Source organism: Phyllobates terribilis, unplaced genomic scaffold (assembly GCF_046119375.1).
Source record: "Phyllobates terribilis strain yellow unplaced genomic scaffold, ASM4611937v1 Scaffold_12__6_contigs__length_324123572, whole genome shotgun sequence".
Taxonomy (NCBI): Eukaryota; Metazoa; Chordata; class Amphibia; order Anura; family Dendrobatidae; genus Phyllobates; species Phyllobates terribilis.
The window spans coordinates 280684313-280707406 of record NW_027362772.1 but is presented as its reverse complement, the minus strand read 5'-3'; the positions used below and the strand labels follow the sequence as shown (position 1 = coordinate 280707406).

Genomic DNA, 23094 nt, shown 5'->3' with positions numbered 1-23094 from the left:
TCACGTGTGATGATGGAAAATATCTGGCTGTATTCTGCAGTGCTAACAAGCAAATGGAGCAGTAAAATGTTGTACTCTGGATTGCTTTTTAAGCAAATAATCAGCATTAAGATTTAAAAAAAAAAAAATTAGCCCTGGCCCCTGATATCTGGGGCAATGTCTATGGATATCTGTAACAGCAGGAGCAGACAGAACATGCAATGGACCCTCATGTGCTGTATATACTGGCACAAACCCTGCCTGCCTCCTGCTGTCACCTTCACCACTGAATGTATGGAGCTGGATTATTCCTCAGAAGGACTGATAGTTCAGATTGATATACATACATACACATTGTGGAATGCCTATACTAACTCTAAACAAGCAAATCTCTCCCTGACGCAGCAGCACCTCTCCCTACTCTGCCAGTTTCTGGGTTAGACTGTGACGAGCATGTTATATAGACCTGATGACGCTGTGCAGCCAGCCAATCACTGTAATGCCACAACCAACATGGCTACAGCCTTACAGTTTGTGGCAAGCAATCCCTCCCACCCAAGCAACCCAGAAATAATCGCTGAGTGCCGAGCATGTCGAGCACCGTGATGCTCTGGTGAGTACCGAGCAGTGGCGAGCAGGGTCGCTCATTACTAGTCATTACCTCTATTGACCATGTTTATTTTAAGAAGATCAAGTTGAATACTTCACATCAAGATGACCATGTCACTTGCCATAAATATGTAATTTTTTAATCTGTTACAAATGCCGCTGTTCTCCTGAATCCGGCAATGTTTTTCTTTTGTTCCTGCGCCTCTCCGCTCCAGAGATATGGTTCCTTTTTCCCTGCATAAAAATCTAGTCTGGTTAGACAAGTGGGTGTGGTCCTCAATAACTTGGGAGTTGTCTTGAGGACCACGCCCAGTTGCAAAAAAAAAAATATATATATAGATGAAGAGGTAAGAAGGGGCCATATCTAAGGAATGGAGAGGAGCAGGAACAAAAGAAATACAGCGCCGGATTCAGGAGAACAGCGGCATTTACACCAGGGATGGAATTACATATTTATGACAAGTCATCTTTAAAGGGGTTGTCTGGTTTACAAATCCCATGTCCAAATCTCTTTGGAAAATCTGAGTTAAAGACATTGATAGTAAAAAAAAAAAAAAAGAACGTAAAAATAAAATATAAAGTACATACTGATCCCTGCCTGCTACTCTTCTAGTATTGCCCAGTGATCTCCTCCCAGTCTCAGTGGTCCTCCTGGCCAGACAAGTGTGTGACCACTGCAGGCGATCTCACTGGGACCTACTGAGGATAGTGCTTGGCTAAAGCCATTACATGCCTATATGACCAGAAGAGGAAGCACTGAGATTGGGTGGAGACTGTTGAGCGACGATAAATCTGTAAGGTGGATATATTTCACAATTTTACTTTTAAGCATTCTGGGCTGATTCTGGAAAAAAAAGAACATCGGTAGACAACCACTTTAATGAAGATGTGCATGTGGGAGTGATGGGGGGGGGGTGGTCACCCATTTAGAGTCATGAGTGAAGACCGGCTTCAACAAACATTTCGCCATGTCTGTGCAATACATGGATAGAACTGTGCAATACTTTATTTCCCCTGTAGAGGCGCTGGAGGGGAATTAAACACAAGATTCTAAGTCCTTCTACAGATTCCAGAATCCCAAGGGTAAGATCTTCTAATAAGGAGGGATTTCCAAACAAAGGTAGCCCTTCTAATAAGTTCGAATTCAACAAAAATCAATGACAGCATGCCATCCAGAAGAACAATTTTGTTGGTCACGGTTGACCAATCCTCACCATATTTGCTTCGGCTGTGGCATATACGATATGGTTCTCATTGTGACATTAGTGACCAAGTACTGAGAAGTAGACTGGGAGGTTCGGCCAACCAGAGATGTCCCTACTCACCCTGAGGGCAGATGGTGGTGGGGGGAGGGAAGGATCGGGCTGATTGACTTCAATATGCCCAATCCTTTTGTTCTCTAGAGAAATATACTGCCTCCAGAGGCTTACGCCTCTCAAATTCAAAACACATGCCCACTGTGAACAACCTAGCCATATGGGCGTGGAGGGATGAATGCTGGCTGAACAAGTATTTGGCGGACAACGATGTGACGTGTGTCGCCCGCTTAAAGGTGTGCTTTATTTTAAAAGCTACGTGTAAGGCACATGATCAACTCATTGTCTATGGGCAGTTAGAGCCCTATTTACACTGGGCGAGTTTTGACTATAATTTTACATCGATCAACTAAATAGAAGATCAGCTCTCCTTTAATAGTGCATTCAGATTGGCCGGCACAAACTGTATGAGGTCAGTCATTAATGTCCCTATACAGCATCATAGGCAGATTGTAATGAGGGCAATCTGGGCTACCGCCCAGGGCTCCGGGGTGTCTATGGCCAGATTGCCCTCATATGTGCGGCGCCGCGGCACATACCAGCAGACAGTGGCGGGGGGGGCCCGGACCGCTCCCACAGCAGCGGCGCACGGCCGCTACTACTTCTTCGGCCGTGTCTCCTAGCTGTGACGTCACGCTGTGCGCGCCCGGCCTGAAGTGCTGCACCGGAGAAGAGCAGGAGGACTGGAGCCGAGCCAGGGGATGGCGAGAGTGTGTGTGTGTGTGTGTGTGTGTGTGTGTGTGTGTGTGTGGGCAGATATCATTGTGTGATGTCTGTTTATATGTATTTTTGTGTTTCAAATGTGTTTATGCATGTATTTATATGTTTGTGGGTGTGACTGCGTGCGGCCTCCTGCTGAGTATAGACGGCGCCGTGCGGCCTCCTGCTGTGTATAGACGGCGCCGTGCGGCCTCCCGCTGTGTATAGACGGCGCCGTGCGGCCTCCCGCTGTGTATAGACGGCGCCGTGTGCTCAATATTGAGTCATACAATTAATGTAAGGCTATGTGCCCACGATGCAGAAATGCTCCGGATTTTTTTTTGAGCGTTTCTGAATCTCCCTGGCAGAAAAAACGCATGCGGATTGTACATGCGGATTGTACATGCGTTTTTCCTGCCAGGGACAAGCGGATTGACAAGCTCTTTCCAAGCGATTTTATCACTTGGAAAGTGCTTGACAACTTGGTCACACTATATAAATCCATGCAACCAGCATGGATTTATATAGTGTGACTGTAAAAGAATGGTAAAAAATAAATATATACTTACTTTCTGATGGCCTGCCAACGTCAGCGGTCGCGTGACCAGTCACATGACTAAATGACGTCACGGCAGGTCCTTTTCAGACCATCACGAGCTGCCGGCAAGCCAGGACACATCGGATAAAGACACCGGGGGCCATCAGAAGGCAAGTATAATATTTATTTCTTTATTTTATTCTTTTTTTACAGGTACTGTGGTACCCGGGTCTGGAGGAGAGTCTCCTCTTCTCCAAAACCGGGTACAAGCCGCACATTGAAAAGCATGTAATCCGCATGTACAGATGCAGTGATGCGGATTCCATGCGTTCCAATGCAAGTCAATGGCGGCGAAAACGTTGCGCTTCCGCAAAATAATTGCTAATGCTGCGGATTTTTCCGCAATGATAATCCGCAGCGGAAATTTCCGCAGCATGTGCACAGCACATGCGGATTATCAAATGGGGAACATAGCAGACCTTCTACCACGCGTAAACGCTTAAAAAACGCATAGTGGTCACACAGCCTAAAAAAAATTATTATAATATTGTGCTACTCTTAATCCACCCCTGTACAGCATGCACAGTGCACAATCACATGGGGTTATATGCTGCCCACAATGATGATATACTGGCCCACGTGAACAAGAGCGTATTGCTCATTCGTTGGCTGGTGAGGAACACGTTTAGGGCAGGTGCAGACGAGCGTATTTTCGGTCCAAGTGCGACCCGACAAAACATCAGATTGCACTCAGTCCAATGTCATTCGATGGGCCCGTGCAGATCTCCAAGTTTGATCTGATATTCAGATGACATCTCCGTTCACTCCAATTTCTGTGCGGTGACAGAATGGAGAAGATGGAGAAATGTTTTTTCATCATCTCCTCATCCAAAAGAATCAGAGTACCTTATGCTGACACTCTTACCATGGGCCAATAAACACTTGTTTGCCGATTATTGGCCAATGTAAAATCCCCAAACTCCACTGATTCTAGCGTTTTTTTCAGTTTTGCGCTGCGTTGCTCCATTGTAGAGATATTCACATTTGTTTCTTCACAAGCACACTATGTGAAATCTCTGCTTCCATGCCAACTGGGTGTTTCTTCAGAGTCTTTTCTTAGGCCATGCGCTTTTACCTCTCCCTCCCAGATGCTGCTAATCACAGCTTAACAGCGTCTGAGACTGCTACATTAGCTGCTAAATTGTGATTGGAAGGGAGGGGTGAAAGCACATGCCCTGAGAGAAGACTGAAGAAACGCCAAGTTGGACTGGAAACAGAAATTTCACATATTGTGCCCCAAGAAGAAACAAATGTGAATATCTCAGCAATGGAGCGACGCAGCGCAAAACGGAAAAGAGTGGCAGAATCAGGGGAGCTCGGGGATTTTTCACGTGGTAATTAACTGAATTAAGCAAGTGACAGGTCGTCTTTAAAGGCCATATTAACTTTGCACCAATGCATCTAAAATAAATGTAACATTTCCTATTGTTCTTTGTCTATAACGTATCACCATAGTAAGAGACTACAATCAAACTCTGTAGTCAAACTTTCTTCAATCTGTTTCTTACATATATTTGTATGTGTATAAAAAAAAGAGTATAGCTTCAGGAACAGAATATGCATAGTACAAATAAAAATGGAAATAATTCCATCCTTCTACCTTATAAAATCCCCAAACCCTCTGCCGCCTTCATCTTCTCTATGCTGCAGTATATCTGTACATACTGGAGAGTATATGAACAATTACATTGTATAACAGATATGTGGAATGTGACTAATTTCAGTGGTTTTGTCTCTGTCGCCATTGTGTTGTAAATGCCGGACGGCTACATTGTATCTGTCTTCTACCTCTGTATAAAGATATTTCTGGTTAACACAGCCAGGAGTTCTGTTATACACCGTGTAGGTAGACTCATCCTTTCTGTTTCCTTTCTATTCTTCATCTTTCATTTCTATACAAAATATGAATTGTATAGCCGGAGGTACAGTGAAAGTTGTGAACACTGAAGCAGAGATCCGGAACGACAGTGGTAACAATGGCTGTTGTTCAATATGGTTATATCCAGGGTTGGAGCATTGTTACAAAAAATAATGAAGGCATCTCTATAGCCCTTCTATAGATACATTGTACAGTAATTAAAGCTAAACTCTATGCATATGGAGCGTTCGCTATGTGTCCTACATGATGGGATCTCGTCAGCCCGGCACAAACCTTTCCAGATCTCGTGGCAGAAGCGGTTCTCAGACTGGATACTGTGGTAAGGTTTCCAAAGTATGGAATAGATAAAGGGTTACTGCCACTTTTAGAAGCAGGTTGGGCAATAACTTGCTGATCATTTGTGGTCAAACCATTTGGATTCCAAGACCAGGACAAGGTCTCATCTGAATGAAGCAGTGGCCAAATAGGTCTACTAATGCTTCATTCATTCTCTATAGAAGTACCGGAGAAAGCCGAATACAGCAAGCGATAAAAAGGAGTGGGCGATGTAATTCACCATGGCGGATCCTTCTTTCCCCTGAAAGTCATCTCCGGGGGAAGAGTTGGCAAGGACCACCAGGTGTATGGCGTAATTGAAGACTTTCTGCAACTACTATAACCAATAAATTCCATCAATAGAGGTGGGTTGGGAGATTTATTAAAGGTTTTGCAGCAGTATTTTGGTATAAAAATCATAAATTTAAGTGCACGCCACAGTTGCACAAACTTTTTGTTCTTTTCTCATTACTTTTGGAAAATTGGGAGAAAACTGGATGATGTTAAATAGGGGGAAGTATGATATATTCTGATAAGTTGTATGTACTTATTTTAAACCTACTAATAAAATGGAATTAGAAAAAGATGACTAATCGCAAGATATGAGAGCTGGTCCCAGTCCCGGCTTTTTGGTCTGAGAACCTGACCTTGGATCCACGATCAGTATTTGGTCAGTATTTTACATCAGTAAGCCAAATCCAGGTGAGGAACAATCAGAGGAAAAGTATATTGGAAACAAGTCACTACTTCTGTATTTATCACCCACTCCTGGCTTTGGCTTACAAATACTGATCGTGTGATCCTGACCTTTAGGCCACGGCCCCACTATCAGTATTCGGTCAGTATTTTTTCTCAGAAGTGGGAGCCACACCAGGAGTGGGTAATAAATACAGAATTGGTGCATTTGTTTCTATTATACCTTTTCTCTGTTCCTCACCTGATTTTGGCTCCCACTCCTGAGAAAAAATACTGACCGAATACTGACCAAATACTGATAGTGGGGCCGTGGCTTTACTCTGTGCGTAGGGGCCTGCCTGCTGCCTGACCAGCTTATTTCAATAGCTAAGCCAGACCCCTTTCTCTCAGTGCATCAGACAGCTCCCCCATAGTATTACAACCCAGCTCTGGAAGGAACTGCAGCTGGCCACATTTCCCTGAATGCAGCTCCCCTACATAGCAGGTGCCGGGAGCGCTGCAGGTGAGGAAAAGTCTGAAGTGCTGCAGCCCCTTTATTTTTACTATGTCCTCTAGGTCATACCCCTGCCAATCAAAGTGCTGTCATATCCTAGCAATATACCACATAAGAGAACAAAAAATGAGAATGGCACTTTATGACCTTTATGATCATTGATGAGGTGGTAACATCCCTTTAACAGGGGCCCTCTTGTATCATTTAGAGCAGGGTTCCCCAACTCCAGTCCTCCAGGCCCACCAGCAGGTCATGTTTTCAGGATTTCCTTAGTATTGCCCAGGTGATAATTCCATCACCTGCACAGGCAATAATTCCATCACCTGTGTAATACTAAGGAAATCCTAAAAGCATGACCTGTTGGAGGGTCTTGAGGACTGGAGTTGGGGAACACTGATTTAGAGAAAACTGCAATAGACATTAAAGTAGTTTTTTCCCCCAAAATTTGTTCATGGATTAGGTCTTGTATTGTAGCCCAATAGGTCTAAGGTGCAATACCACATACAACCTGTATACAAGTGTGGCGATATTTTTGGAAGAAAGCAGCCACGTTTTCTAATACTGGACAAACCTTTAAAGGGAATTGGTCAGTAGGTTTTTGTTATTTAATCTGAGAAGAGCGGTATAATCTAGGGGCAGAGAACCTGATTCCAGCGAGGTGTCACTTGCTCAGCAGCTTGCTCTAGTTTCAATACAATCAGTGTTTTATCAGCAGGAGATTATCACTGCAGGATTAGGTGTCATGCTAGGCAGTCCAGATAATCTGTATAACCCCGCCCCTACCACTGGTTGGCAGATGCCTGTGTACACTGTGAGCAAGCTGCCAATCAGTGGTGGGGGCAGGGTTATACAGTGCTCAGCATTCTAGGGATTCTATCCAAACTGCAGCAAGCAGCCCAGTAAGTGACAACACTGGAATCAAGCTCTCTGTCCCTATATTATGCTGTTCTCAGATTCCATAGTAAAACCTGCTGACAGATTCCCTTTAAGGTCACACGGCAGAAGGCACTTAGAGATTGCCTGTATGGCTGACTCTAGAGACAAGTCATGAGCCACAAGGATCAACGCCCGTTCATGGAATCAGCTAAAAAATAAAATACCGTTTTGGCCAGTAAACGCCGATCCTAAAGATGTCTGAACTAGGTGTTTTGTACACCTTTCTTTATGAACGGTGTGATGGAGTAAGATGTACATGGGCGACTAAGCTTCACCCGGTTAAGCTCTGACGACTTTCAAAGAAGTTGACAGTTGTACAAGTTTGGTGTAAAACTGCGAAAAGTCATAAAACTTTTGAGCAAATAAGAGTTGTGCAAACATTTTGCAAAATTTCAAGCCAGAAAAACGGCTTGATGAATCAGGTCGCAGTCAGACGACCATATAAGAGACAATCGCATCGCAATGCTCGAGACTGGCCGGCGGCACTCCAGACCCAAGCGTGACAGCTGCATAGAAATATATGAAGCGGTCACGCTGGAGTCAGTAGAGCCGCCGGCCAGTCCGTGCACTGTGCTATAGGCTGTATGACTGCGCCCTGAGTGCAAAGTTTTGCTCAGCGATCCAAATAGACTTCTATCCAACCTTACGTCAAGTACGGGGCTTAAGAAAGGGTCACAAGCAAACACCCAACCCAATGTATGTAGAACCTTAAGGGTGGCCACAGATGTGAAGAGAACGTTAAGGATCTGATCTTGATTTTTACAGGTGAAGCTTAAACCTGGCCATATACATACGAATGAGTTTCCCCAACCAAACCCCATACATAGGAACATTTGGCTTGGCGGAGCATTCATATGCTGCCAAAAGGAAGAACAGAGAAAGCTGCTGCCAAGCAGCTGTGGCAGAGGCCTATCGCCTGAACGCTGAAAGGATATGGCTTTAAAATTCTGCTTGTTCCTTCTCTCCACAAACATCATCTGTCAGGAGGACACAATGCACATTAGACTGTCAGCTGATCCCACCGTTTGGGCGCAGTCAGAGAGCCATATAAATCGGACGGAGCTCGGACTGGCCGGCGGCTCTCCCAACTCCAGCGTGACAGCTTCACATGTTTCTATGCAGCTGTCACGCTCGGATCAGGGGAGCCATCAGCCACGCCGTCAATTGTGGACCATACTTGGACCAATTTATATGGCTGCAGTTCCGGATGACTGTAGGGTATGAGGACCCTAAAGCTGGCTGTTCACATCAATGCTTGTTCGTCCGATAGTCATCTCTACGTATGCAGGCTCGGCCAAGCGAGCATGTGTTCTGTATGGGGAGAGGAGAGTAAGCCGTTGCCCGGCACAACTAATATCAGTTTATAATCTGGAATAACAGAAGGATTGGCGTCCAGAAAAAAATGTAAAGGTTTAAATTAATACATATGGGAGGCTTCAAAGGGGTTGTCCAGGACTGTGATATTGATGACCTACTCGTAGGATGGGTTATGAATATCAGATTTTTACAGATCAGACACTCTGGACCTCCACCGATCAGTGACTGCAGCGGTCCATACATTGTGTAGTGGTCGTCCCCAGATTCTGCAGTCAAGTACTTCTCGAATCGTTCATCTATTTGGCAGGAACACTTTACACTTATCTACAGATGTGACGCGCTCCATCCAAAAAGAAGTTTGGCCGACACCTGGATATTCGCGATCATCACTTCCCATGGTCACGTCAGCCGATCCAACGCTTGGTTGTTTTTGTTCCCATCTTTCATGGTGGCCTAAAAAAATGACCGCTTACACGAGGAGAAGTGCTGCCAACAATAACGTAACTGTATGGGGACGAATGGGCAACAGTCCCCATACAGTTGGCATCGGCCAGTGTAAAAGGGTCTATAAATGACCACCGATCACCTTCCTATATTGTCCATCTCCTTTTTCCAAGATCACCCTACACCAATCTCCAAAAAAATCCCATCCCTCATCCACTTCTCACAATCTTTCCTTACGCCGAAGACACAAATATAATTTCTAAATTCAGATCCAAATAAATTATAAAAAAAAAAAAAAAAAAATCTTGTTTTTTCTAGAATTCTGTTGCCATAAAGTAAAAGATTCTGAAAAATCTCTCTGCACAAGCACGAGATAAACCTTACAGTTCAGTCAGATGATACACCCCAACTCCCACCCTCCGGCATCCATCCCCCCACCTTCCCGCATCTTATTTCTGTCGCAAACATTAACATAAACAAATGAAGTGCAAAAAAAGCGACCCCTGCGTGGCATAGCCGAGTCTCCGCCGGGCTTAACCCTCTCCCGCCTCCTGCGCCTTATTACGATTTTCCGAGAGCCATGATAAAAGTAGAAAGGAGGAATGGGGCCCGAAATTGGCGAAGGGCGATGGAAATATTCTTATCAGTGGGAGGGGAGGGGGGTAAATCTCGTAAAGAGGGGTGGATTTTGGGTACCCCTTTATCCAAAGCAGCACAGGACAAAGTGCTTCATTGCACTTGAGAACATTTTTTCCCGCTTCGGCTAGCAAATCTGCTTAATGGCTCGGTAGACGAGCTTCTCATTTGCAAGTCGAAAATAAAAAATGAACATGGGAAAAAAAAAAAAAGATGAGAAACACAAAAGGGGAGACGACGGGCGTGAGGGATTTTCACTGTGGGTTTAACAGTGCCCTATATGGAGGAATGAAGTGCTGGGAATTGAAAATGTAATTCTGCATCTTTTAATAACGAGGAGTGGGAGACAGAAGGGAGGTTACATCCCCCCTTCGTCCCACCTAAAATGTGGCTCTCTTTCTATTCTAAAGAGCAGAGAATATCTGGCGAATTTGTCCACGCTCCGCTACATCTGGATGTGATCAGGCACGAGCATCTCAAATCCGCGATGGCTTCTTATGATAAAATGCATCGCAAGGCAAATCAAGACAAATGGCTGCCTCCCCCCTTTCCCATAGACATCTTGCAGCCTTGGAAGAGTTAATGAGCTGTAGGTAGAGGAATAATTAGCACAGCACACAGCCTGCTTGCAATGTTTCCTACTGAAAGGGGCAGAAAGAGACTTTATTCCAAAACTGACCCTATTTTTTTCCCTATATCTTCAGCATATGGAAGGGCAAAGAATAGGGTTAATTGAGCTAATTAGGAGACAATGAATGGTATTCCCTGGCAGTGGGATGTTAGTCTGGACAGATAAAGAGTCTCCTAGAGCCCTAGAGGTCTGACCTACTGATTAATGGGGAGCTCAGGGTCCATCCCAGAGGGCACAAGTTACAGTAAGAGGAAGGAGGGAGCGACCAAGAGCAGAAAATTACCCCAAGCAGAACGAAACAAACAAGCAGCTTGATGAAAGCCAACCACAAAGAGACAGAAAGGTAACATACATATGTATGGCAGCTCCATACGGAAACACCTAAAATCACAAGTCCACTGACCCAACAAATCCGAATCCAGAGAGAAGGAAGATCAATGACGAGGAAATGCAGAAAATGGCTCAAAGGCAAATATTCAAGTAGGCAATAAAATCTATTAATCCAAGTAGTGGATGGAAGACAAAAGATGCACAAAGACGACAACTGGAACACACAAAAGTAGTGTACGATTAATTAGGAATGTGCATAATATATACATACATGAGCTTTATGAGATCTAACTATATATACCCACACGTGTATCGGTATGTGTGTATGTATGATATATATGAGCATATGTGTATGTATTTATATACACACACTTACATACACAAGTGCGCATGTTTATGAGACGTGTGTGATATATATATATATATATATATATATATATATATATATATATACACACACGCTTGCGTGTATCAGTATGTGTGCATATATTTATACATGTGAATGTATGCATCTATATGTTTGCATATGTGTATGCGTAAGATATATATTACACACATACACGTGTATCAGTAAATTTTGCATATACACAACTACATGCATACATATACACGTGTGTGCATCTATGTACATGTTTGCATGCATAGGTATGGATTTGCGTGTTATATGTATTTGTGTGTATATAAATGCGTGTATGTGTAAATATATATACACGTGTGCATTGATGTATATGTTTGCATAATATAGAGAGAGAGAGAGAGAGAGAGAGAGAGAGACTTGTATAGATTACATGTATTTGCGTGTATATTTAATGTGTGTTTGTGTACACATTACACACATACGTGTGTGTTTGAATATATCAGTCTGTGTATGTTCGTGCATATATGGTGTGTATATATTTATATGGTATATGTATATTTAATATATATGATTATGCATATAAGTGTATGTACATGTATGAAAATGTATATATGTATGCAAATAACTGAATATGCATGTGTGATCCATGTATGCTGATGTATGTACGTTTCTTTATGTATGTATACATGTGTATATAGGTCCAGGGCCTTGTATGTATTTGTGTATGTAAATGGAGCGAGATCGTTCTACATACAAGAATAAACAAGCAGAGTGGCCCGGCTGCCATTATGTGCACTGCAGATATTACTGACAGCTCATTATTCTCGGACGAGCTTATGTAGAATAACTGGTGTGAAGAGAAATCCATCAGACTGAGAAAAGATACAAAACATATTTACTATGGAGACACAAAAACTTGTTACAACAATATAAAAAAAAAATACTCCATAGATAACGCAGCTCCACCAATGATAATTGCCTGCTAGCACCGCAATCAGACATGCACAACCAGAGAAACCCAAGAGGAAAACATTATCCTGTCTCAATGTCACAGACATATTCCAGAGCGCTGTACCAATGCATTGCCATGTAATAAGCCCTGTGTCTATAGACGGCCATATATATGTATTTACTAAAGTCTGCGCCAGGATTTAGGTTTATTCCGTGCCGTGCTGGCGTTAGATTGCTTAATATAAGGGACTAGAAGGAGAAAAATAAAGGTGGATTTTTTTTTTTCTTAAGAAACCCTGGAAGTTTTCATAGCTCCTTGTCAGAGGTACAAAACGAATCAAGCACTTTCTAGGAAAACCATTAAGGACATGACTGCCCTGCTGAATAGTTTTCCAGCGGTGATGGAAGAGGAGAAGAGATCGTCGTTACAACGCAGAAGGCCAAACTCATGAAGGATCAGTGACTCTGGTGCAATACACGGGCATGGCGGTGGCATGAGGGAGACATGGCTTGGCATTTTATCAACATATGGAATTGCAGTAGAATTTTTGGACATTAATATTCTTTGTAGGACACCGAGCCGATGATTTAGTAACAGGGGAGTCCATGAGCTCCTCTGCCACATAATGTACTGGCACATTTTTGGTACATATAGATCCCATATAGCTTTACAGTCACATTGGTTGCTGGGCCCTTTGCATCCAACCCAAGAATGGTGGATTTAGCTAGAGAGCAAAGCGTATAATCTGCAATGGAAGTCAGCGGTGCATCCAGCTCCAGTTTAGTAGGTGGCTGCATTATATTCTGAGCCTGCACCGTATAGTCGGCGACGACGCTGCTGTTTCTACAGAAATGGCACGGACACCATTGCATTTTAGAATTGGCAAAGTATTAGTTTATATCTGAAGAATTTGGGTGACTCCACCAGTACTGGGGACAGGGCACTAGGGGGCTCCCTAGAGAATTAGCCCTTAAAAGGGCAATTAGGAAAGAGACTTTAACCCTTTAGGTGAACGGTCCCAGCAATTTCCTCGAGTTTTCCTACAGGTCCAGACTTGTCCCAGGTCAGACACACAGTATCCCTTCTGTTTTATGACATCCTGTGTTTTCGCCTCACTCCTGGCAACAGAAACAAACGTGTGTCCCTTTTGTTAAAAGAAGGCAAACAAAGGGCGTTGAGAACTGGCAGGTAATCGACGACATGTAAACTCAGGTGCAGAGGACGGAGTATGAATAAAAGCCACAAGAAAAGAGGGGAATCCTAGAAGATGAGGATCAGCCTCATTAGGTCAGGTCTGCTTCATGCTGAAGATCAACGAAATCAGCAAAATCATATTCAATGGGAAATATGAAATCCAGGATCACTTCCAAAATCACTGCACAATTTTCACGCAATATGATCAATCGGATGCAATGCAAATCCTTGGATTATTTATCACATCTGTTTTAATATTGATTTGCCATTAGGGTGTAATGGTGATACATATTACACAATTTATCCTCCATGTTAACATACAGGCTGGGGACATTTGGTTATGCAACTTGCAAAAGGAAAAATCTTACAGGTTATATAATTGCTACGTCTATGGCCAGCTGTACAATGCTCTGCAAACTTTACTCACTGACCACCTGCTTGCAAATATCAGAAATAAACCCTGGAGTCATCAGCCACAATTTAGAGGAACAAATATCCATCAGTATCATGTGAGCCACAGTCAGCAATTTAGAACAATGAATAGTGTTCTGCAAGCCCAGTGATACATAGAGGCAAAGAAATCTGCATGCAATGCAACCGCAGCTCTGCAAGACATGTCAGAAAGAAATGCATTCTCTTTACAAGTGCATGCACTGGAGTAAATTAGGCTATAGAGGCAACTGCTACATTGTAGGGTCTCTGGCTCCACTCTGCAACAGGCAATGGTGGTACAGGATGACTGGGGCAGCCAGATTGTGTGTGCAGGAGGCAGAGCACAATCACTTTCCCATCTAATTGCTCTGCAGCATAATAAAGATGCACATCCTGCGCGCTGCACTATCAAATGCATTATTGACTCTTAATGTGGACATGAAATGCACAACTTTGCCTGCTCAGTGCAAGTCCTGGAACATATAGTCCCTCAAGGGGTCTTGCTAAAACACCAGAGCAACAAAAGTATCTACTAGAAACAAGTAGACCAGATGCAGACAATTCATAGATACAATGTAACACTATGTATCAGTATTTGGCAGGAGCCATATATTCTGGTAATAACTAATGGTATAACTTAGGCTACACATTGCTTTTTTTTTTTTTTTTTTTTGCAAAAATAGCAAATAATAATCTTTATTTATATAGCGCCAACTTATTCCGCAGCGCTTTACAATTCAGAGGTTCATAAAGTGTGAACTCAGCCTAATAATGCCAATAATAATAATAATGCCAATAATGACCATAATAACCAACATGGTACTTCCAGTATTGGTCACAGTGCTGTTTAAAGTGGATGGAGTGTTGAGAGCAAGGGGTAAAAAAAAAAAATACAATAAAAATAATGATTAACCCTTTATTATCTAACTCTATACACAGCCTCCAAGACCAACCACAAAGTATTACATTGAGGACGCTCACCTCCAATGGAATATAATTTGGAATTGCTCCTCCTGCTTATGCATTTGTGACAATCAACTTCCCCCTCCCTTCCTCCAAAATCATCAACAGCAGACATATGTCTTGGTGCCATAAACACACAGAGTGCAAACATGTCTACATAATGCACATACAAGCCACAAATATACATATGAAAGCAGAAAAAAATATATACATGCAGAAATCTTCCCAGGAAGCTTATGTAAAGTATCAGCCCTGGCTGCATTGTGAACTTCCATTCACCGACCGACAGGATACAATGTATGTGATAAGTAAACAGAAGGAAAGTAAGATAAATAAATAGAGAAACAATCAGAGCGGGCATATGGCAGCTGAGCCAGGGCATGCACTACCCAGATCCCTTATTAATGCCATTACTGCACACACCAATGGCACAACTAAGGGGCGAACTTGCAAACACATCGCATCCCAGGTGCAAAGCATCAAATAAACTCTGCTCCAACTGTAGGAAGTGGTCAGTGGCCGCCAAGTGTCCTGCACTCACCTGTCTGCACTGAACACAGCAGGAAGAGAGTTACCAGCAACATTCCATCCAGAGAGGGGAAATGCCGGGTGTGAATCCCTCATCAGATGCGAGCTCAGTGCTCACAGCCCGCACTGCTCCCGTGCAGCAGCAGCTCCTCCTCTGTCTCCTGTCATCACTAGGGTGGGGAGGAGTGACACTTCCAGTCTGATAATAAAAGGCATGCAAAACACACCATAATGAAGATCTGGGCAGAATGCAAAAAAAGCCTCATCCTCCATCCAGTACACCTGCTGCAGACACAGTCTGACTTGTTTGGAAGCTCTCACAGGTTACAAGAGCAGGGACCACTGGGCAGAGAAAGTTGGTGAATTCAGGATCAGCAAACCACACACAGAAGCCCCCCATACCCCTGCACATGGAAAGTGGAGCAGTGGCTATGAGCCACACACAGATTCCCCCCCCCCCATACCCCTGCACATGGAAAGTGGAGCAGTGGCTATGAGCCACACACAGATTCCCCCCCCCCCATACCCCTGCACATGGAAAGTGGAGCAGTGGCTATGAGCCACACACAGATTCCCCCATAGCGCTGCACATGGAAAGTGAAGCAGTGGCTATGAGCCACACACACAGATTCCCCCATACCTCTGAACATGGAGCCTGGGGAGGAATTATCTGACACTGAGGAGTGTTTCTTATATTGGAGTGACATTTTATATATGTATGAAATAACTAAATACATAGTAAAAACAGAAAACATGTTAATGTCGTATAACCACCAGTATGTGATATAATCTTCAGCACTGGACCCTTCCTTATGACATGGTGGCAAAAGGCTGACCAGGGACTTTGGTGCTAGCCATGAAGCAGACACTTCCGTAGGGCAAAAAAGAAAAAAGAAGCAATTAGTTGCCAGATGTGTCCAATTTAATGACTTCTGATTGCAAAAAAGTTGCACCTGACTGCAATTTTGTTCTCCCACTCCCCAAGTCGATTGGAGATGTGCGTGTGCAACTTTCTGTCACGCCAAGTGTCGGATCAAAATTGTCAATGCAAGTCAATGGGTGTGTGAAAAAATCAAACTGCACTCGGATGACATCTGAGTACGGTTCGATTTTCATGAACTGTCAGAATGGAGAAGGTGGAGATTTTTTTAAAAATTTCTCCACGTACAAGAAAATCAGATGTCATTCATACCACACTCTGATCAGAATAATCGGTCCGATTTTCATGTATCCCCCAAAAAAATCAGATATCTGATTGAGGCCTTATTGTATGTGTACTTGGAGTATTTTGAGAAGTGTTTTGGAGTGGGTCCTTTCTGAAAAACGTCAGAAAAAAAAAAACACTTGAAAGACTTTTCCTATTCTTTTCTATTATAAAATAACTTGCTGGTCATATATTCAGTCTCTTCAGTGTTTTTCTTTCACATCAGGTTTCGAAAAACACCTGGGGGGAGAAGAGAAAGTGGATGTCACTTTTGGAAAGTTTCTCCCTATGAAAGATGCTCCAAACTAAGTACTGTCCAGGCTGCAAAAAATGCTCCAGGAAATAAACTCTCTAGAAGGGATTGTGCAGCTGACATAATGTAATGTAAACGCTATTTTTCAGGAAGAAGACGCCGGTGTCTTGTCCTGAAAGGTCTTTTTTGAAGTCTTTTTGGTCGCTTTTTGCGACGTCTTTGGCAGCTGTTTTTATTTTAAACTTGTGTGGAATAACCTAACACCTGAGGAATGGTCGGGTCACTTATTTTAGTAGCTTTGGAAACCTGAAATGCTCAAAAGACTGAACATATGAGTAGCAAGGTGTTTTTATGTTGCAGTGCAAGTGTTCATTCTTTTTAGTGATTATTTAGTGAGTGGGGCCGCTTGAAATAGACTGTGTACCCATACCGTAAGGTACTTGAAAAACTAGTGGCTTCCTCTAGAAAACTTGTCATTTTTGACCACTTCGTAAAAACTTTATGTGCACATCCCCTAATGATGATACTCTGATCCAAAACACCAAAGAGCAAAGATCCGTTTTTTGTGTACGTGAAAAATAGAAAACGCATGCTGCCCAAAAACACACACACAAAAAAAAACACTAGAAAATGCTGTGTGAATCCAGCCTTAAAGTTCAGAGATGGCTATTATTTTAGTATACACTAATTGGAACTTAATGTGAATGAGCGCCATCATTATATTCTAGCGTTGGTTTATTATTAAATACAGTAAAATGCAATGGGATCGAGTTTGTGGGTTTTGGGAAATGCATTAAAAAGCAGCTGCCTTTTGATGTCTCCTCGGGCACTTCTTCTGTACGACCGTTCCTTAAAAAAAAAAAAACAGCTGTCATTCCTCAGAAAACAGTTGACATTCCTTATAGTTTTATTAATACAGCCGTGCATAAGTGCGGAGGCGCCATACGGTATGGAGCTAGTGTGTGGTTTTTATATGCAATGTTCCCTCCTGCTCCCAGCTTCACTCTATATATAGGACTATTTAGGGGGAAAAAATACCATATGTATACCTGTACAGTTGCAGAAGGGTTAACTAGATAAGGGGGGGATACTTCCAATTAGAAATCTGCATTATTTTTTTTATCCAGTTGCTGCTGAATTTATTCAACCAATCTAAAAATGTGCGGTTTGCATTGCGAACCATCATAAGAGCCGCTTGCTATTTACATACATCTATAAGTTGGACCAGAATAGTGAAGGCTGCCAATTTATTATTTATTTTTGCACAGACCTGAGGTTTGTGTGAAAAATAGAACGGACCAAAAATGCATTAATCTGAGCGGAGCCTAAGGCTATGTTCACACATCATGGTTTTTTGGCGTCAATTTTCTGCAGCAAAACCTGATCTTCAAGAGCATTTTGTTCAGGATTTTTCTTGCAGTTTTGGTGCTTTTTCGATGCGTTTTTTCAGCGTTTTTTTTTCACTGTCCTTCCGTCTCTTTTTATGCATGTACATAAAGTTCTGTGAAAAAAAAAAGAACCCCCATTCTATTTTGGCATAAAAAACGCCGATACAAATTTTGATGCGTTTTTTCACCACCCATTACTTCCTATGGATGGAAAAAAACACAGAAAAAAACCCTGAAAGAAGTGACATGCTCTATTTTCCAAAAAAAACTGCAAGGCACAAAATTCTGAACAAAAAAATACCATGATGTGTGAACAGAGAATTCTGGTTTCTCGTAGACATTGCTGATACTGCAAAAGGCAGCTGAAAATTTGCATCAAAAAACGCTGAAAAAAACATGATGTGTGAACATAGCCTAAGAGAGATCAATCAGATTTAGTTTTGTCAAGTGCAATTTTTTTTTGTCTATGAGATAAGTGGCACCAGATTTATCGGAGCGCCCTTTATCCGAACCTCACAAAGAGATCTGCATCCTTCATACCTGTCAGGTACTGTATATGTTTTATACCGTGGGGATGGATAGTCATATGGGATCCATCTATAAGATGTGGAAGTGTTTGGCTGTAAGGCTGGGGCTACACAGCGACTTTGGCCAAGACACAGGTTGTGCGGTCACAGATTGCTCTATGCCATCGGTGGATTATGCTAATCACACTCTGACCTGTGTGTGATCATAGTGAGCTCCGATTCTCTCGGATAAGAAGATGAAAAAAAAAAAAATTCTCCATCTTCTCCATTGTGGTGTCAGTGCACTGAAATCAGACTGCACTCAGATATCATCCGAGTGCAGTCTGATTTTTTCCTCCGTGGACTCATTGACTTCCATGTCCAAGTATATCAAACTCGTGCATGCTGTGATTTTTTTCCTCGGACTGGCTCAGTCCACGTGCACTGCCCCATAGAATAACATTGGTCCGATGTTTTGTCGGATCGCCCTCGAACTGAAAGTACAGCCATGTGCACGAGCCCTAAAGCTGATTTCTGCTCTACATGTCCTATGTGTAAGCTACATGTCCTGATCTTTCTTATACAAGGTATTAGTTTGGGTGAGACCTTCACACACTTCTACCCCCACATTCCTTCCCATGTATACAGTAAATACGCGGCTCGTTGTGTAAACCACACGCTCACTTTGTATGGTACACCATAAACGTTTGCTATGATACCTCAGTCTATTACACATTGGGACTGAGCTATAAAACTTGCTGCAGGTAATCAAATACCTGGGGTTTATATAGCAATTACCTGGACTCTTTATTTCTCCTCTCGAGGCCAAAAGTTTTCTGTTTATTCCTGTAAGCAAAATTGTGGAGGTTGTGTCGGAATTTTTGCCCCTTCATCCAGAAGAACATTGTGAGGTCAGACCCTGATGTTGGGGGGAGGCCGGGCTCATATTCTATGGTCTAGTTATGGGCTCATGTTCTCCCCTCCATGTCTGTATGGATGTTGTGCACTGGGCGCAGTCATGGGGAACAGAAAAGGGCGAATCCCAAACTGTTCCCACAAACCTGATACTACAATTGTCCACAATGTCTTGTGCTGAAGCATTAAAGACAATGATTCTGTATGGAAGGGAATATCCTCATACCAGGTGAAGATGGAACTTTCACACTTGAAGACAATTGCCAAAACATAATAGCATTTTAGCTGAGAACAACCAATAAATGTTTATTGTTAGTAAAAACAGCAGTCGTCAGCCCAGGACTTATGCTTTTAAGTGTAAGTGACAAAATGGGAATAATTATCCTCAGATTCAGGGCAGGACGTGACATGGACATGCCTGGACCTGCTACTGGACATGTCAGAGGGACATCTGTAAGGTCCTTTTACATGGACTAGTAATCATTTCTGATCATCAGCCCTTATAAACATGGCAGCGGTCAACCGACCAATGGGGAATTGGCAGCAGTCAGCCAACCGACCAACTGACCAGCCGACCAACAGGGAATTGTCAGCGGTCAGCCAACCGACCAGCCGACCAACAGGGAATTGTCAGCGGTCAGCCAACCGACCAGCCGACCAACAGGGAATTGGCAGCGGTCAGCCAACCGACCAGCCGACCAACAGGGAATTGGCAGCGGTCAGCCAACCGACCAGCCAACCAACAGGGAATTGGCAGCGGTCAGCCAACCGACCAGCCGACCAACAGGGAATTGGCAGCGGTCAGCCGACCAACGGGGAAATGGCAGCAGTCAGCCAACCAACAGGGAATCGCTTGTTCGTTGGCTAATCGTATCTTTTACGTAGCCTAAAAATTAATTGTTGGCAGCACATCTCTGCAGACAATCTGCAAACTGTATGGGGACTATATGGGGACTTATCAACAATGTTACATGCCTGGTCGGTGTACGTGAAAGAGCAATTAGCATAATTAAAAAAGTACACACTTTAGACGTATAGGGAAGTACTGCTTTATGTTTCGATATGCCTCTCATGGAAATTAATGGAGAAAAACGTTTATATAGTTTATGTATTTTTGGCATCCCAGTGTAAGGAGACTTATAAGCCACGCAATGATCGTCTGGGAAATGAAATGTGGAAATTGTCTATAAAAACGCAGCAAGAAAACCCTTGAAAAATGACTCCTCCTGCACATGGCAGATCCATGTGATGGGGGATATACAGCAGCACTAAGTATCCTCTTTGACTCCATAAAAGTAGTTGTACTAGTAGAGAACAGTTCTGTACTACGGTGACCGATGGAGCATGTCAACACTTTTTTGGGCTGGATTAAAAACTCCTGATTTTCCCATATGAAAGTGGAGGTATCTAGCGTCCAATAGGACCAAACCCACGGCACCTGCAGCAGTTTTTATGTGATTTTTTAAAATATGATAACAAAAATTGTAAGGAACTGGAACATGTGAATAAACCCTTAAAGCGCCGTGAGTGCAACCATGAGCACTTGCTGCTGTGATTAAGATGGAGCGTCTCATAGGAGCTGTCTTATAACGATGACAGATGCATGTCATTCCCAATCAATAATCATTACTCCTACAACAACCATCTCGTAATTCTAAATATTCAACTGGATCTTTTCTAAAGGTGACCACTCAAATGAGAAGAAATGTTGGTCGAATCTGCCAGTTTGGCGGGACCCGCTGACCCACTGATGTGTGTCTTGACTTTCCCCCTTGGCAGATGTTGGTGGATAGAAAATCGAGATGTTGGATTTTAACATGCCAATTCTTTTCTTCTGGTTGTCACTGAAAGGGTCTGGAAGTGGGTTATGTCCCTATGCCCCCATTCAGAACCTGTGTATAGGGTGGACTTGAAGCAGTGTCAGACTGAAGAACATTGGGCCCACCAGAGGATTTGATTCTGAGGGCCCACCTTTCTCCCCCACTCAAGAGCCCCATAGCAGCTGCAAGGTTTGCACTATGAACTCTCCTGAAGGAGAAGCCAGGGCCCACTGGAGGGTTGCCCGGTTCTCTGGTGGGCCAGTCCAACCCTGACTTGAAGGAATATCTATCGGCAAATGACCAGTCGACAGAGACATAACTACAATGGTTTGCAACCACACACTTGAGCCTAAGAGAGCCCAAAAACTCCCTATGGCCCATACTGTTAAAGACCTGAGACAGTTGGGGGCCCTGGTGGAAATTTTGCATTGTGGCCCACTGGCGTTCAACGAAATGGAGTCCATAAACATTCCATAAATGTTGGCTGAACCCTGCTGATTTCGGTGGGACTGGTTGACCATCCATTGTCTTTGGGGGTCTTCTGGCTTTCCCTTGATTTATGATATTAGTGAAAGAAGGATTGGGCAAGATAAATTGTAAGATCTGATTTGCGTTCTCTTGAGATAAGAAGCCGTCCAATGTTCGCCCCTTTACATGGGACGAGCATTTGTAAGAACAATCCTTACCCTGTGAACATGTCAACATGTAAAACTCTCGTTCCTCGGCTAATTAGATCATCTATGAGGCCAAAACATCATCCTCACCTGCATATCTCATCTTGTAAACAGGGTGTGTGCTATGAACAGTATGAAACTGTATGGGGCCAGGTTAAGGGTATGTGCACACAGAGTTTTTTTAAAGCAGTCAAAAAACACGAGTTTTCTAGTGGACATCACTTTCTTCTTTGAGGAGTTTTTCATTTACTAAAACTTTTCCTGAATTGGTTTTGAAGAGTTTTTATTTCATAAGAGCTTTGTTTCTTGCAGCCTTCTGATTGGACTTGTTCCTATTTTGGAACATTTTTCATCAGAACATGTTTCAAACAAATTACCTTCTCTTCCTTTCTTCCCACCACACGTTTTCCAGAACCTGAAGCGGAAGAAAAAACGCTCAAAAGACTGAACATGTGGAGAGCAAAGTAGTTTTAAAATAGAAATGAACGATGAACTTTTTGAGTGATTTTTTTCCAGGCATCTTTTGGATAAGACTCACTCCAAAAAAAAAACTGCTTAGTAAACTTTGTCTGCACACACCTTGAGGGTATATTCACATAGAGTCTATTAACGAGGATTTTGAAGCAGATCTGCTCCAAAATCCACATCAATAACCACTTCAAACAATCTTTGATCCAGATTTCCGCCTTAAAATCCTCGTGAAATAACTCAAAGGGTCTAAAATCAGCAGCAATCGACTTGTTATATTGTCAACAGGAGCTTGGCATGGGTAGAAATCAGTCAATGTAAAAGAGGAATGCGTGGTGAGCATAATGCAGCCACATCTGATAATCTGCCATTCATCAATCCAATAAATGCTGGATTATAGGAATGTTACTGTACTAGGATACATCACATAAACCCCTTCTATTGAGGATTACACCAAACATCCCCACATCATTCAGTGCAGATCATGCAAATTAGAAACGAGGAGGTGAAAATTTTGCAATTAATTAGAGAGCGCTATCTTAAAGGAAGAGCCCCGGGGGG

General features: G+C 43.0%; 1 protein-coding gene across 2 annotated transcripts in view; it reads right to left on the bottom strand.

The window, feature by feature from the left end:
- DSCAML1 (DS cell adhesion molecule like 1) overlaps window positions 1-15471 on the bottom strand; it is a 239937-nt gene extending 224466 nt beyond the window's left edge. For both annotated transcript variants that reach the window (XM_073657068.1, XM_073657069.1), the window contains exon 1: window positions 15319-15471. In XM_073657068.1, the coding sequence (XP_073513169.1) occupies window positions 15319-15361 (43 nt within the window). In that variant the 5' untranslated portion in view covers window positions 15362-15471. The remainder of the gene's footprint in view (window positions 1-15318) is intronic.
- Between the last annotated feature and the right edge of the window lie 7623 nt (window positions 15472-23094).